Source organism: Podarcis pityusensis, assembly GCF_964106645.2.
Source record: "Podarcis pityusensis genome assembly, chromosome: Z".
Taxonomy (NCBI): Eukaryota; Metazoa; Chordata; class Lepidosauria; order Squamata; family Lacertidae; genus Podarcis; species Podarcis pityusensis.
The window spans coordinates 13,371,936-13,388,371 of record NC_138044.1 but is presented as its reverse complement, the minus strand read 5'-3'; the positions used below and the strand labels follow the sequence as shown (position 1 = coordinate 13,388,371).

General features: G+C 49.2%; 2 protein-coding genes across 11 annotated transcripts in view; one reads left to right on the top strand and one right to left on the bottom strand.

Annotated features, from left to right (window-relative positions):
- SLC31A1 (solute carrier family 31 member 1) overlaps nucleotides 1-16,436 on the bottom strand; it is a 71,879-nt gene that overhangs the window by 30,759 nt on the left and 24,684 nt on the right. Inside the window, exon 1 of one of the 4 annotated variants that reach the window (XM_080989666.1) lies at nucleotides 1,843-1,952. The exons of 1 other annotated variant lie outside the window; for it this stretch is intronic. In XM_080989666.1, coding sequence (XP_080845792.1) covers nucleotides 1,843-1,937 — 95 coding nt within the window. In that variant the 5' untranslated portion in view covers nucleotides 1,938-1,952. Of the gene's footprint in view, nucleotides 1-1,663; nucleotides 1,689-1,842; nucleotides 1,953-16,436 lie in introns of those variants that run through there. 2 more of the 4 variants (XM_080989667.1, XM_080989669.1) reach the window with 2 other exon arrangements.
- LOC308467887 (FK506-binding protein 15-like) overlaps nucleotides 2,078-16,436 on the top strand; it is a 31,531-nt gene continuing 17,172 nt past the window's right edge. For 3 of the 7 annotated variants that reach the window (XM_080989566.1, XM_080989561.1, XM_080989560.1), the window contains exons 1-10: nucleotides 2,078-2,335; nucleotides 9,657-9,766; nucleotides 10,132-10,270; nucleotides 10,983-11,052; nucleotides 12,364-12,438; nucleotides 13,236-13,334; nucleotides 13,625-13,774; nucleotides 14,601-14,669; nucleotides 15,479-15,622; nucleotides 15,772-15,914. In XM_080989566.1, the coding sequence (XP_080845692.1) occupies nucleotides 2,193-2,335; nucleotides 9,657-9,766; nucleotides 10,132-10,270; nucleotides 10,983-11,052; nucleotides 12,364-12,438; nucleotides 13,236-13,334; nucleotides 13,625-13,774; nucleotides 14,601-14,669; nucleotides 15,479-15,622; nucleotides 15,772-15,914 (1,142 nt within the window). In that variant the 5' untranslated portion in view covers nucleotides 2,078-2,192. The remainder of the gene's footprint in view (nucleotides 2,336-9,656; nucleotides 9,767-10,131; nucleotides 10,271-10,982; nucleotides 11,053-12,363; nucleotides 12,439-13,235; nucleotides 13,335-13,624; nucleotides 13,775-14,600; nucleotides 14,670-15,478; nucleotides 15,623-15,771; nucleotides 15,915-16,436) is intronic. The other 4 variants (XM_080989565.1, XM_080989564.1, XM_080989563.1 and 1 more) reach the window with 3 other exon arrangements.

Sequence of the window (16,436 nt, the reverse complement as noted above, 5' to 3'; positions counted from 1 at the left end):
CAGTATTTTGGGCCTGTTTGTCTTCCAAATCAGCAAACACTTCTTCACCAGCTTGGAAACTGAGATTCTTTCTAGCTCAGTCTTGAAAAACCCAAAAAGAAAAATTCCTCAAAGAAACTGTTTGGACATAAAAGAACTAGAGAGTTAGGAAGGCAAGTTACATCGCTTCCTAGAATGGCACTTTGTAAGGCCTGCTGGTCATAAATACACACCTCCCCATTTCCCTATAACATTAAACTCTACTAGTCCAGCCAGCTGATCATTCTCTACCACCACTCTCCTTTCTCATTCGGCCTCTGTCTCTCGCCTATCATTCACTCTCATGTTCTTTCCCTTAACCCACCTCTTCATCCTGTCACCCATTCCATTCAGTCCCCTACACTTTACAAATCTCATTTCAATTCAACACTCAGGTCCCATCCTTCTCACCTTTCCACACACACCTTCACTCACAGAGGCTTTAAGAGGCTACCAACAGCTACTAGCCATGATGCCTATGTCTTCCCTCCGCTGTTGGAGGCAGTTGGCGTCTGAATATGAGCTGCTAGGGAGCACTGTAGTTGCACTCAGCTCCTCCCTTGGGCTTTCCATGAGGACATCCATCTGGTTGGCCTCAGTCAGGACCGAAAGCTGGATTAGATTGGCTTTGGCTTGTTCCTGCAACAGAGTTCTGCCCATCTTCTGCTTTCACGGATCCTTACTCTTCTTCACTCAATTCATTTTATTTTTATTTATTATTTTACAATTATTAGTGACATTTTTGCATTCAGGTACCTCAAAGCGACTTACACAGTAAACCAACTGAGGCTGTGAAAACACTACATTGTTAAAGCACACAATTCCCCCTCACAACAAAAGAATGTTGGGAACTGTAGTCTGTTAAGGGTTTGGGGAACTTGAAGGGGGGAAATGTAATTTAAATGTATGTTGCATATGCAAACAGGTTGCACACATGCCACACATTTAAAGCACATTCCCCACAAAGTACCCGGGCACATTAGTTTATGGGTGCTTGGAACTGTAGCCCAGTGAGGGGTACACTACGATTTCCAGGATTCTTTGGGGGGGGGGAGACGCATGCTTTAAACGTATGATGTGTATGCAGCCAGCCAGGGAACTTAAGTTTAAGGGTGCTGGGAAATGTAGCTCCACGATGAACAAACTACAACTCCCATGTGCTTTGACTGTGACTGAAGTGTACTGTGTGGCACATGCACCCAAAGGTATTGAAATCAGACGAAAGCATTAATAAACAAGAACTAAAATGCCACATCGGAATACAACGGCACTTCCCACCTCCCGAGCTCCAGCCACCCGCCTTTTCCGCCCTCGTCCCTCCTGCCCTCTGCCTCCCCCTCGGAATCCTGCCCTTCTTCACCCCCGTTTCATTCCTCCTTTTCACCCTCAGGCCCCCAGGCTCCCTTCGTTCCCGTTGTTCCTCTGTCATTTAGGATTTATTCATTATTCTTGAGGTAACGATCATATTTATTTTATTATTTTTCAAGATTACCATATAGATATATGAACACATATAAAAACGGAACTGTTTCCAGTTATCTTCGTTCCCTGCCTCCTCGTCCACCTCCCTCAGCCATAGCTGTCAACTTTCAGATTTGAAAATAAGGGATCAGCAGCCTCGAAAAAAAGGGATCAGCAGCCTCACCTGTCCCGGGGACAGGCTACGGGATCTCTAACAATCCGGGACAGCAGCGGTAAACGGCACTGGAATAAGGGGATTTGCCGCAAAAAAGGGAAGGTTGACAGCTATGCCCTCAGCCCCCCCCCCCCCGTGAGGCGCTGGCACCGGAACCCTCGCACTCGCTCCCTCTGCTCGCCGCCTACCTGCGCCTTCCTCGCCTTCTGCTCCTTGCCTCGACCTCCTCAGACGTGTCCCTTCTTCGCCCGGCGAACGGAGGCGCCACCTCACTGGCCAGCATCGAGCGAGCGTCACCCGCCTTCCCGCCTCCCTCTCCCAGAAACCAGCTTCCCATTGGTCCCCCTCCCTTTCCGTCAAACATAAGAGCCCCGGCGCTAAAATCACGGCAGCGGCTCGCTAGCGCCCCCGTGGACGCGTTTCTTTCTTCCGCCTGGAAGTTTGGGCCGCTTGGTGACCGGTAAATGCTTGGCCGTGATCACGTGCCGCCGGCCGCTTTGCCTTGCTAGTTTCGCTTCCGCAGCCCAGCGCTTGCGCCATGGCCGAGAAGTTGCAGCCGCGCACTTTGCGGCTCTCGCCTCCCGGCTTGGGCTTAGCCGAGGGGCGCGGGGAGCGAGGGGCCGTCAGGATGTTGGGGGACATGGATGAAGAAGACGAGGCCTTCCAGCTTCCGACGGGAGGGTGAGAATGCGGCGCCTCTCTGCGTGGGGGGAGATGCGGGGTGTGCGGGTGTCTTTGGGTCCGCGTGAGGGGACTAGAGCTGTATGTGGGGACTAGAGCTGTATGTGGGGCTGCGGCTGCATGTGGGGCTGCGGCTGCATGTGGTTCTGGGGCTGCATGTGGGGCTGGGGTTGCATGTGGGGCTGGGGCAGCATGTGGGACTAGACTGTATGTGGGGCTGGGGCAGCATGTGGGGCTGGGGTGGGTGTGGGGTTGGGTCTGTATGTGGTTCTGGGGGTGTATGTGGGGCTGGGGCTGCATGTGGGACTAGAGCTGTATGTGGGGCTGGGGCAGCATGTGGGGCTGGGGTGGGTGTGGGGCTGGGTCTGTATGTGGTTCTGGGGGTGTATGTGGGGCTGGGGCTGCATGTGGGACTAGAGCTATATGTGGGGCTGGGGCAGCATGTGGGGCTGGGGCAGCATGTGGGGCTGGGGTGGGTGGGTGCAGGCTTGCGAAGGGTGATTCCAAACACATGCAGAGGGCTTTGTCTGCAAATACGTGCTGTTAGTCGCTGAGAGAGAGGCGAAGTTCAGCTGAGCTAGGCGTCTTTGAGCCAGCTGGTGAGGATGAAATGGGCGGGGTTTCGTCCAGCTAAGGATGAAATGGGAGGCACCGGCTTGCATCCGACTAAGCTATGCGTTGGTTATGCCCGCCCATTTCAGTGGACCTACTCTGAGCAGAGGCAGCATTGAGCTGAAACCGAAGTGCCTTGTGTTTTCACTGTTTCTTACATGCTTATCTTTGGAGCATGCAGTGGCTAAAAAGTTCGCCTCTCATGATGATTGGGTGCGGGAGGCAGGGACCCTGCTGCAGAAATAGTAACCTCCGCAACCCGAGATCACTACACCACTGGAGATGGGAGTGCACTTGCGCTACAATCCAGAGGGCCAAAGGAACCCCACACCTTTTGTAGAGTGAGGGAATACATTATGTTTTAGTAGTGGTTTGGGACTAGGAAGTTCGGCCCAAGGGTTAATGGGGAAAGGAGGATTATTCTTAAAAAGCAAGACTTATTGGGGAGTAGACTCCACTGAATTCAACTGAACTTCCCCATGAATGTACATAGGGTTGAGGTTGCCTGTGCTGTGGTGAAATATTTACCCATTTCCTGATTCTAAATTTCTGTTTCCACTTCTTCTGTGCTGATGTTACACTGAGAGAGAGTCACAAAGTGAGTTTAATCTCCAAGGGAGGGTCTGCACCCTGATTTCCCAGGTCACAATTTGGCATTCTAACTCCTGCCCTAAAGCAGGTGCCAGTAACAGGACTGAATGGAGGTGTTTTGTGGTCTTAGATTCCTTCTACAAAAGGAACCCTAAGAAAGATTTCTAGTGCCCTTACACTGTGACATTTTAGGTGTTCAAAATAAGGGCACTGCACTGTTGTTTTTGGCAACACTGGCAGTGAGCAAAGGTCAGAGTGACATATAGCCACCTGAATAAAGTGGCCACTGAACCCTAACTGCCCGATAAGAGGACGACTCATCTGGAGGGTAACGTAGGTCTGCAGCTTGGTCAGCTAGGATTCACTCTTCCTAACACTTGTAGCTGATTAATTTGCTTCAGGAACTGGTGTGATAATTAGTAAGCAAGAGAAAAAGGCATCACTTGGAAAGTCCCCAATTCAGTACGTACATTATTTAAGTGAATCTGCTATCTTTCAGGCTTTGGTCACTACTTCCTATAGGATTGGGAATACTATGCTGGTCTACATCACAGACTTGTAAGGGCTAAGGTCATAAGGAGAACCCTGCTGAATCAGGCCCAGAGCCCATGTAGCTAAGTGCTCTGTTCCTGCAGGGCCCAACCTCTGCAACCCACACTTTCCAACACTGGCATTACAGGGTGGTGAAGTATCTTCTTTGCATGTAGAAGGTCCTGGGTTCAATGCCCAGCATCTGCAGGTAAGGCTGGGAAAAACTTCCTGATCTCATCTTCACTTTACATTTAAAGTAGTATCATACAGCTTTCAATAGTTTTTGCATCCACACACAATTTTCAGAGTGACTGCATTCCCTCTTCCCAGGGAACTCTGGGAATGGTAAGTCTGTGAGGGGAACAGGGGGTCTCCTAACAACTCACAGCAGCCTTAACATACTACTGTTCCCAGGATTCTTTGTAGGAGAAGCCATGAGGGCATAAAGAGTATAATAGTGCTTCCAATGTATAGTGCAGATGAGGTCCCTGTCTGGGACCCTGGAGAGCTGTTGCTATAGGTGAAATTGAACTAGATGGAACAAGGACGTGACTCAATGTAAGGCCACTTCTTATGATCCTAGGAAGAAGACATCCAACCACACACACAGGAATGGCCTTCAAGCTGGGCTGGGGTGCTTGGGCAAGTTGAGGAGGTTTTAAAAAAAATCTCCCCCCCCCCCTCAAATTATTATGGAACCACAGAGACAAGTAATCTAACAAAAATTCAATGCTTTATCCAACTAAAGACAGGGTATACAAAACCTAAACATACTAAATTGTCTTCCACCTCACATTTCTCTGGCAAAGCAATGAGAATCCTTTGCAAGGGCATTCAGCTTGACTTGAGGGATGTCTGTCAGTCTCCTTGGGAACCTAAATCAGGGCAGAGCCTCTTGCAGCTCAACTTAGCTTGTTTTTCCTACTGCAAAAGACATTTCCCCAAGCTGCAGCTTCCCCCCGCCCCAAGGCTGAAGGTAAAGTCCTTTGATTAGCTGAGTTGATTCTTTTGGAATGCTTTGGGAACAAAATTTAGTGTCTGCTTTGCATGCAGAAGGTCCTAAGTTCAATCCCTGGTATCTCCAAGTAGGGCTGGGAATGCCCCCTGTTTGAAACCCAGGAAAGCTACGGCCAGTCAGTAGACAGTACTGAGCTAGATACACAAAGGGTCTCGTTTGATAGAAGGCAGCTTCTTATGTTCCTGATCTTTTTCCTTTCAGGCATGACATTTCCCTTGGGTGTTCACCTCTCATGTCTTATGGTGGTTGGTGGGGAGAAGGCTCTGCCTTGTTTCCATAACTACCTCCTCCTAAATCTGTGCCTCCAAAGGAGAGATTGCCCCACAGTAGAAGATTCTTCCAGAGCAAGGGGGCTAGAGCTCTTATCAAGGAATTATTATGGGCATTGCCATGTCAGAGGGCCACAAGGAGGGCATAAGGCAGAGATGAGGAACCTATGGCTGGACTCCAGCTTCTGTCAGTCCTTGCCAGCATGGCTGAAGGCCAGGGACAGTGGGAGTTGTAGTCCAGTAATTTCCGGAGAACTGCTGATGCCCCCCCCCCAATATCATGAGCGGACATGATGGTGTTGGAGAGTGTCGTCGTTGCCGTGGAACTCTTAAGGGTGGCAATGGGGGAGGTTAACTGTCTGGACCCTGAGTGAATGTTGCAAGAATTCAGTGAGATAAGCAAGCTGTGAATACTGATTGCACAAAAGGAACAAGTGCAGTTGGGTTTAGCAAGGTTGGGGTGCCATTCATTGACTTGTTGGCTGTTCCTGTGGTAGTGGATTCCTGGATGAGGAGGCATGTAAAAATGAACCCTGATCCAGCAAGGAACATTGCATCATCATCATTGGCAATACATTGAGGAATAGGAAAGATCATTGGTGTTAGTTTCCAGTTTAGGAAGGATTTTCAGAAAAAAACAGGAATCTTAAAGAATTCAGAAGGGCAAACACTGAGGAAATGCTGGTGTAGGAACTTGGTGAATTCCTCAATTGCACCACTACTGCGCTCAGAGCCTAGTTCTTGGCATAGAACTGAGAAATACTGTACTGGGAATAGATTCAGGTAGGTACCCATGTTTGTCTGACGAAGTCGAAATATATATATAAAAAAATTTTAAATGTCCAGTAGCACCTTAGAGAACAACTAGGTGTGTATCTGAAGAAGTGTGCATGCACATGAAAGCTTATACCAAGAACAAACTTAGTTGGTCTCTAAGGTGCTACTGGACAATTTTTTTATTAATATATTTGTATTGGGAATCTTGGCTTTCACTTATGAGAGTTTTCACCTAAGGTTGTGCCTTTATAAAATTATTATCCTTCTAGCCTTGAAGGATATGAAGAGAAGCTTGAAAACGTGATTAATGCCTGGTAGAAAGTTGATGCCAATTTTTAAGGGGGAAAGAACTGCTCTTTTGAGTGCTTTCAGTGTGCAAGTAGGAAAAATGTCATGATTCTGAGTAACAGCGTCAAACTTTTTAAGCCCTTGGGAAGCCATCAGAGGCTGCTGTTTTAGGGCATATGGGACACTGCCCCATCAACTTCAGTCTGCCCTTAGCCAACTCCCACCTGCGTCCCTTCTTGTCTATGCCCACCAGTCCAAGGGGTGGCCCTAGTTTTCCCATTGTAGAATTCAGCAGGAAGGAAGAGGATGGGGACAACACCACCAGACTTTCCTGGCTCTGCCTCCTCCTACTGTTGGGCTCCCAGCCTTCCACCCCAGCAGTCCCAATGGAAACCAGTCATCACCAGTTCAGTTAATGTACAAATGTGGTAGCAGAGAGATCCTTTGGAATTCAGTTCTTCAGGGCTTTACCAAGGTGATGCCCACTCCCTGGTTCTCTCTTCTGACTGGCCCTGCCCTGCGCACACCTCAGGTGCTTTTGCTTGTGTGGAATGTTTTCTTGAACTGTGATAGTGCCTCTTGCTTCCCTAGATGGAGAAAATAGAGAGAGGGGTGTGTGGAAATCTCTGACTTTTGCATGGATGGGATGTAGCCTCATGTGCAGAGTCAAATTTCAGATGTATTAATAAGGCAACCAAATACAGGTTGCGGCATAAATTATGCATAAAGATTGAACATAAAAATAAAAAGTTGACCTGTGCAGAAGGTAAGAGTCGCACTTTGGCCCCTGATCCCACCCACAACTACTATGTGGCCCCTGAAAGGTTGCCCACAGGGGAATGAGGTCCTTTGTCTGAAAAAGTTTCTCATTCCCTACTTTAGTTTAGAGGGGCCATGGGAAGAGAGCCTGTGAGATACAGGAAAATCCTATCTTGGCACTGCTGAAGTCCCAGATTACTTAAGGCATTTCCGTACTCCATGCAGTACTTGTCAGTTTAATCCCTTTCGACCTGTGGAACTTGCACTTCGGCAAGGGCCATTTGTGTACCATCTGTCACTAGGGAGTCATTTCTTTTAGTGTGGCAGCACCCAAACTGTGGAACTCCCTGCCTGTTGACATTAGGCAGGCACTATCACTGCTCTTCTAGATGCCTGCTGAAAACTCTTCTGTTTTAACAAGCCTCTCCAGGCACATGATTGAATTCCTGTTCTTAAATTGGTTTTAGATGCTTTGTTATGCTTTTAGATGTTTTTAACAGTTTCTCTATTTTTATTTAAGTTTTAATTGTATTTTTTATATATATCACACACTTGTTTGCTTCTATGGCAAGGGGTGTGTGGTGTATAAAGAAATAAATGCTTTGAGGGTCCTGTCAACTCCAATTCCTGTTTTACTTCCTCTTCTTTAGTTTGCTCTCCCTGCCTCCAAGTGGAACTGAGTAGGCACGTGAGTGGGGTGAGCTGGATCTATGTCATCCCAGAATGTCACTCTCCCCAGAAGGAGAAGCCAAGCTCACAATCTCTGTTCCGCTCACTTCTTTTGGGAGCCCCTCTAACATGCATGTTGCCACTCATGGTTTTTCTCCAGCTGGAATCCTAGAAGAACTGCTTAGAAATGATACGGGATAGATTTTCGTATCTTTCACAAGGTCATGCAGCCATTCCAGAGGATTGCTGTTGTGCAAACGCAGAATTGCCTTTGGAAACCTTAGCTGTTTAATTCACCCCCCCCCCCCACTGCCCACGCCTTACTTTGCTGATGCTTCAGGATGGAAAAGAGAGGGGAGGGGTAATGACACGAGAAAACAGCAGCCAACATTGAATGGGTGGGAGCTGGAGAACCAACTGGGGCACTTGAACAGCGATGTCAGACCTACGGCGAACAGAGTACCTTTGGCAGGCAGTCCACGGGTTTGTTTCATCTGGACCAGCTGTTTGGGGTGCTGTCAGGCATTTAAAATGGGCACTTCACCCCTTGGATATTTTTGCTTGCTGTTCAGTATAGCATGGAGTTTGGGGCTAAGTCTGGAAATTTAATGTTTGAAGATACTTGGCCTTAGTGTTTGTTCGTTTGTTTTAATCTGCAAGTTTCTAGCTCTCAGGAGTGCAGGGAAGTGGGCTAGGATGTGTGGTAACTGGTAAGTTTCAGCTACCAGAACAACCCTGAGATGAGATACTTCTGAATGTCTGTAGGGAAAACTACTTCTGTTCAGCAAGGTTTATTCCCTCTCCCCACATTCCTGGCGGTGAATCTCCCTGTGTCGGGAAAGGGTAAACTGCAAGGGCAGGGCTTGTATCTTTGCAGTAATGGATACCTTTAAATTTTTCTTTTGTTTACTAGGTTCTATAAAAGCTTGGGTGCACTAATTTGGCAGCAGTCTTTTCAGTTTTAGGGACTTTGTAGTTTAGACAAAAAGCAAGTAAGAGATAATATGATAGAAGTTTATCAAATTAGGCATGGCATGGAGAAAGTGGATAGGGAACAGTTTCTCTCCCTCTTGTGAACATCCGATGAAGCTGAATGTTGGAAGACCTTCAGGAAAAGCAAAAGAAAGTACTTTCTCACACCATGCACAGTTAAACTACAGAACTCTCCTGCAGGAGGCAGGAATGACCACCAACTTGGGTGACTTTAAAAGAGGATTAGAAAAATTCAGGGAGGAGAAGGCTAGCGATGTTTAGTCACCGTGGCTGTGCTCACCAAGTTGGTGGCAGCAGGGCTTCTGAACAACTGTTGCTGGAAGCCACAGGAGGGGAGAGGCCTCTTGTGCTTGGGTTCTGTTGGCTACTGTAAGAACAGAATGCTGGACTCGCTGGGCCTTTGGCCAGATCCTGCAGGCTTTTCTTTTCTTCTTAAGAGAGGTTATAGAAACTTGATAGGAAAAAGAAGGGATTGTCTCCAACAAAATTCTGCTTAGAGAAGACCCACAATGTGTCTACTCCTTTAGTTGTGTGCATTAATTTCTTACAACAGCTCTTCCAGGCTGGTTACCCCAAGAGAGACTGGGCAAAGCTCCCCTTGGCAAGCACCCCTAGTGGGGTGGCCAACATCCTAATCACTGACTGGATTCTAGTTTTTGAATCCATTACTCTCTGGTCTTTGGGGAAGGCTGCAACAAAATCGCCAACCTGCAGTGAAACATGAGCATATTTGTGCTTGCAGATACATGTCTTGTTCCCACCCGCTTGCCTCTCTCTGTGAATGAAGTGAATGGTTACTTTTCTCTCTGCCCAGGACCAGGCTGGCCTCTCTCTTTGGACAGGATCAGACAGCTACAGAATCTGGAAATGTGCTCTTCCAATACATGCCACCCAAGCAGCCTAAAAAAGGTCAACCAGCTACCGGTAAGTAAACTGTTCACAATGCCTAGGAACATAAGACGAGCCCTTGTGGACCAGGCCAGTGGCTCATCTAGTCCAACCTTTGGCTCTGAAGCCCAACAGAATCAACTGGGTTGGTCTGTGGCAACTCCCGAGTAGTGCTGGGGAGAGACCCCTGACCTGGGGCTCCAGAAAGGTGACGGTCTTCTGGATTCACCACACTGAGGAAGATGGACCCAGTGGTTTGACGCCATACAAGGCAACTTCCTGTTTTTCATTAATCTGAGCAACTGGCTTGGTCCCAAGACAAGGGAGCTAACTTGGCATGATGTTTGCAAGCAATGCTCTGTTTGCGACAGAGCACTTACCCTTCTCATGTGCTGCTCCAGCTGCAGGTCTGCCCACCCAGAAGCATCCTCCTGCAGCTGCTGCTGCTGCACCCACTGCTGTGCCTGCTGCTGCTGCTCCTGCGCCCACTGCAGCAGTGCATTCAGTCTTCTTTGCTACAGCTGTTCATGCATATTTGTTGTGAGTACTACAGTAGAGGGGATGAGCTGCAGTGTGTTCTTGCTACCCAAGTCCTGTGCTCACATCTTTTGCAATCATCTCTCCATCTTGCCTGGCTTCTTCGGAAAGAGGTGGAACTGAACAACAGTGGGGGGTGGTCAATTGGGGCGAATGGGGCACCGCCAACTCAACCTCAGCCTGCCCTCACCTTCCTTTTTGTTTTTTTTACTTCCAACGAATCAGGCTGTGGATATCATTGACTCTGGCTCTATGTGCTGTTGATTTCCTTGCCTTATGCCACACCAGTGAAAGCAGGTCCAGTAGGACACCACCCCCTCTTCCTCTTCCCCCTCAGTCTCCATGCTGCCATGGTAGAACACAGCAGGAAGGAGGATGGGGACAGCCCTAGACTTAGCTGGTCCTTCTTGTCGTTGGCTCTGGTGGCACCTAGAGTTGGGCTCCCTGCATTCACCCCAATGAGGCACCAGCCAACACTGAGCTGAAATGAGGATAGAGACCTCCTGGGATGGGGAGCTTGTGGGCTGATAAACTGTTGCTGGGGTGCTACCGCCCGCCCCCCACATCACCCCTCACTGTTGGCCAGATGGCCTGGGCAGATGAGAGTTAAACAACCCCTGGGAAGTCTTTGTAAAGAGCTGCTTAATATAACCCATGGGGTTGGCATGGTGGCAAAAATTGTGAGAAGCTAAGAGGTGTTCTCTTCTCATTCCAGTACCAATGGGAAATATGTGAAACATGGCAAGTATGGAGCAGCTGTAGTGGGCAGCAATGCAACCAAGGAGGTAAGAGGAGGAGGTGTGGTGTCTTGAAGTAGCCTGGCCTTCTGTCAACCTGCTGTCCTCCAGATGTTTGGGGCTACAGCTGCTGTTGGTCCTAAACATCTGGAGGATACCGGGTTGATGTAGGTTGGGCTGAGGAAATGCTTCCCTTTGTCTGAATGCTGGTTTCCTGATGGTGTCTTACTCTGGAAAAAGCAAAGGTGCTGTTTTGGCTCCTGTCTCTTTCTGCCCAATCAGCTCACAAGGGTTATAGCTCCCATTTTTCTTATTCTGACCTCACTTCTCTACAAAATGTATTCTCAGCAGGGAAGGGGCTGTTGCTCAGTAACACAGCATCCACTTTGCAGACAGAAGCTCCCAAATCCAATTGCTAGCTCCTCTGGGTAGGGCTGGGGACACTGCTGCCGGTCAGAGTAGACAGTCCTGAGCTAGAGAGACCAGTGGTTTGATTCAGTCCAAGGCAGCTCCCTGTGCTCTTATGTGCTCTAGAACCATGTGGACTAGCATCTTGACAAAAGAAGGACCTAGGGGGTATTGTGTGTGGAGTGGATAGAGGGAGGTGAGACAGTAACTTTGTCGTGGCTTGAAAAATCGATAAACGTTTCCCACCACTCAAAAAAGGAAGGGGGTTTCAGCAGCTTATGTTGGAAAAGGGATTCAGTTTTTCCAGCCTCTGTCCTTTTCAGCCCAGTCAGCCAGCTCTTCAGTGGTTTGTTCTGCCCAACTTTGCTGTGAAAGGATTCACAGGTGTTTTACAATAAACAGATAAAATATGTCAGGAAACATATGCATTTATTCCAGAAAGACTCTGGTATGATTGCCTTGTCCTACTGTGCCGTTGCAGGTGAGGGTGGTGGGGACAGGATAAAACACTGGGCTGTCATTCTCGTTTTGCTAATTGGGCAGAAAAGAACAGATCTCACCCCTTGGTTTCTCCGCAGTCCAGGTGTAGGGAGCCTTTGGTTCTCCAGATGTCGCTGAACGACAGCTCCCATCACCCCTCTCCACTGGCCATGCTGGCAAGAGCCAATGGGTGTTGTAGCTCAGCACTAAAGGCTCCCCACGCCTGCTCCATTGTAACGAAGTCATTCCACATGTAATTAAGCCAGGCACCTGCAACCAAAGCAATTCCTACGATGAACACCTCTGATGTATTTGTATGTTAATGTGTCATTTGGCTGTTGGGGTGCTGTGGAAATGCTACCTGGTATAAGAAGAGCTCCAGGTGCTTTTGAAAACAGCCAGCCCCATAGTTTTTGATTCCTCACTTTTGCTCCTGTTTTCTTCTGTCCATCTATCTCTTGTGGAATCCAGTACAGAGTGCTTCTTTACATCAGCAAGCAGCAGCAGATTGCGACTGCCAGCATCCATGCCTGGTTTGTATTCACGGTAAGCTTTGGTATTAAGACCTGCAAGGACCATGGCATAGGCTGAGGTTACACAATGCAACGCATCTTGCTGAAGCTAAGGAGGTGTGGAGCTGGTTGGCTCCTGGACAGCAGACCTTCTAGGAACCCTGTGGGGCTGCCTTGAGATCTCTCGTGTAGTAATAGAAATCACTCGGCATAAGCCAGGTATTGTGCATCCAGAAGGTCAGCAGATTGCGACCGCCAGCATCCATGCCTGGTTTGTATTCACGGCAAGCTTTGATGTTAAGACCTGCAAGGACCATGGCATAGGCTGAAGCTAAGCAGAATTCTTTGGTGGTTTGAAATGCACATTGCATATGAGGTCTCAGCTGTGGTCAATAAATTTCAGTGGGTCTGCTTTCAGTAGGGCTAATGCTTGTTGCAACCCATTAGATTTGAGTAGTGTTAGATCCAAGGGCCCCCTCTATGGTTAAAACGCTTACCTAGAGGTAACAAAGTAAAGTAGATGACATTCTGCCCTCTGTCCTACTGTAGCTTACATCCCTTGGGGTAGCCCTCCACCCCGAAATCCTATAGCATTTTTCCATTTCTAAACATGACACACTACAGAAGTTGATGTTTGTGTGTGTGTGCTCAGAGTAGACTCACTGAAATTAATGCACCAAAGTTCATCATGTCCATCAATTTTCATGGGTCTGCTCTGAGTAGGGCTAACATTGGGACACAACCCAAAGTCTTTAGCAAGACCCATCAGGAAGAAAGTTGCTTTGAGCAGAGGCTGTCTGCTGCTCAGAATTCCACTTTCTCTTTCCGCAGGTGCAGCCCAACAACTACTGCACATTTTATGATGATCAGAGGCAGAATTGGTCCATCATGTTTGAATCAGAAATGGCGGCTGTGGACTTCAGCAAGCAGGTGCCAGAGGCGTGCACTGCATTGTGGGGTGGGGGGTGGCTGTCCTGCAGACACTGAACTAGTCTTCGCGGGAGCTCAGCTCTCTTGCATCAGTCGCCAGATGCTTTCTCTGCCAACCACTAAGAAGCATCCAGGGGCCCTGCAGGGAGGGCAAGGAATGGTGGTGTAGCCAGTTGGGGCCTTTTCAGGCCCCTGGGGTCTTCAGCCAGTGCTGCGTTGGACCAGATTGCATAGGTGCGGATGACAATGGTAGCTAATGACACAAATGGCTTGGTTCTTCTTCTTCACAGCTGTGCATTGCCAAGTATAACAGCAGCCGTTCTCCTGACTCAGTGCTGTGCCAGGATCTTGTTCTCGGAGACGGCCAAGGTGTGGAGACTGGAGATGCCCTGGAGATCACTTTTACAGGCTGGCTGTTCCAGAACTGTAGTCTTGGGCAGGTGAGACCTGGCAGAGGGGTTGGCTGATACTGTTTTTATACTGCGTATGGGGCACTTCTGTGGCATCCTCCAGGCGTTGGGGATGATGGGAGTTGAAGTCTCTAGCAGCACTTCTTGGCCACAGCTTTCCCACTCCTGGTTTATAGATTGCATACAGCCCTTTTTTCCCACAACCCTGTCTTTTTGCCTTTCAATAACATTGCAAGGAAATTCCTCCTGAAACAGGAGAGGGACATGATGAGACTCACCCAGCTTGCTTCACAGCTCAATGTGCATTTGACCCCAACCCCAATGAGCTCTAGCCAGTGCTTTTCCATGGGGCTTGCATTGGTTGCTCTCCAGAGGTGGGGCCTTGCCCAACCTTGCCGCCCTTTCTCAACTGGGGATGCTGGGGAGGGAACCCAGGACCTTCTTCCTGGGAAGCACATGCTCTTAGGCCCTGAGCTTCACCTGTCTCCAAGGTGTAGATCCTATTTCTCAACCTCATTTTACCCAATCTGCAACATGGGAGGCACCGCTAGGTAGGGGATTCAACATAGAAAGCTGCCTTGCACTGCATCAGGCCACAGGTCTAGGTTGGCATCGCCCACATTGATTGGCAGTAGCTCTCCAGGCTTTCAAGCAAAAGCCTTTCCCTGACCTTACTTGGAGATGCCAGTTTTGAACCTGGAACCGGCTGCCTGCAAAACAGGTGCTGTGCCCAAGTTGCGCCCCGTCCTTCGATACTCATTGCTGTTGGCTCAGCAACTGGAGTAGCAGAACGTGAACCTATTGCCTTCCGCGTTAAAAGTAATTTCACCCCATTGACCTTCCACTTTTGGAACAGGTTTTTGACTCGAATGTAAATAAAGAGAAGCCGCTCCGTCTGAAGCTAGGCTCTGGCAAAGTCATCAAGGTAAGATGGCGCTCTCTTCCCACCGCAGTGCAAGGTTTTTTGAGCTCAAACCCTTTTTGAGCTCAAACCCTGATCAAATGGCTTCCTCAAGAACGGCAGGCAGGTAGCTGTCCCAGCTTGTCTACGCTTGCCAGGATCTGCTGGAGTGGGAGGCCCAAACAGGGTCCCTCGATCCCTACAAAATTCCTGATCCTGCCCTACTGGTCAGTCAGGCTTGCCCTTTCTTTACAGGAGGGGTGGGGAACCTCAGGCCCAGCAGGGACTGAAACTGGCCCTCAGGATTCACCCCAGGCCATGCCCCTCGCCAAGCCTGCTCTGTGGCCTGGACCAAAACAGTCCTGGACCTCCAGTGCTGCCTCTTGCTGTCCTGGATGAGAGACAGAGAGGGGAGTGTGAGTGGGTGTCTAAAGTAGCATATTGTACAAAGGTAAAAATTACATTTGTTGCCCCTCCCACTTTCCCCTCTAGCCCCGCCCACTCCTGGCATGCTCCTCCCCACCAAGAAGGTTGCCCCAGAGGGAATGGTTTTCATCCCTGCTTTAAACTACAGTACTGTCCTCAAGACTTCAAGAGAACTGTCAGTATTCCTGTGCCCTGCTCTCGACCAGCCTTTACCAACCTGACAAACACACACACAGATCCTGTGGACTCCAACTCCCATCAGCCCCAGCCAGCGCATGCTGATTGGAGTTGGAGTCCAAGGTGTCTGGACGATATCAAGTTGGCGAAGGCTGTGTGGTTCTGGCACTTAGCGAAGGCGGTCACCCAAACTTGTTTTCTGCTTGGTTCTCCATTTCTGGAACTTGAAGGCCTGGGAAGATGGAATGATTGGCATGAAGAGAGGAGGGAGGCGGTTCCTCATCATCCCACCAGCATTGGCTTATGGGTCTTCGGGAGAAGCTGAACGCATTCCTCCGGACTCAACCCTGGCCTTTGAGGTGGAAGTCAAACGGGTGAGTGTGTCTGCCTCCCAATGTATTAGCAACCAAGAGAACCTCAGAAGGTTGTTGGGTGGTCAGTCTACTGCCTGGATAAGGTTCTACAAATGGAGGCAGTGGTTGCCTTGACCAGACTCCATGATGCCCCTCTTTTGCTCCCTTAGGTGAGGTTTGCAAAGGGCGCTGACTCCGCCGGACAGAACCTGGGCCCCAGGGACTCCCTCACACCTTCACCAGCGCCACAATCAGAAAGCCCCGCTACAGACCCAGCATGGCTGACTCCTCCTACTCCCGCTCCAAAGCCAGGGTGAGAAATAAATTGAGTGTGCTCTTAGCTTTTAAGCCCTCCATTCTCCCAGCTGTCGCATCCTAACTCTGCAGTAAACAGGTTGCCACCTCTGTGTTTGAGGCTTTTGGCCTTCACCTCAGCTGCATAACTCAGACTCCATCTGCACTGTACCACCTTGGGATCTACGGATGAAGTCCAGTATACAAATTCAATAAATCACAATAAATCATATGTTCCAAATAGCGCCATGCCATTTTCAACAGCTGTGGCTTCCTCCAAAGAATCCTGAGGCCACCTTGTCTCATAAACAACTTGGCAGGGGCCACATTCCAGGGTTGGGCTGGGGCTCCAGTGGACAGAGCAACAGATGCTGCTCCTGCCTTCTGTGCAGCCAGAAAATACACCATGTGGGGCTTCTTTCTGCACACACCTCTCCCTGTCCAGGGAAGCAAGGTGCACTGTCACAGTTCAAGGACACATTCCAGCCAGGCTATAGCTCCCTTGGGGAGGTCATGAGGTGGGGTTGGTGAGGGGCTTGGC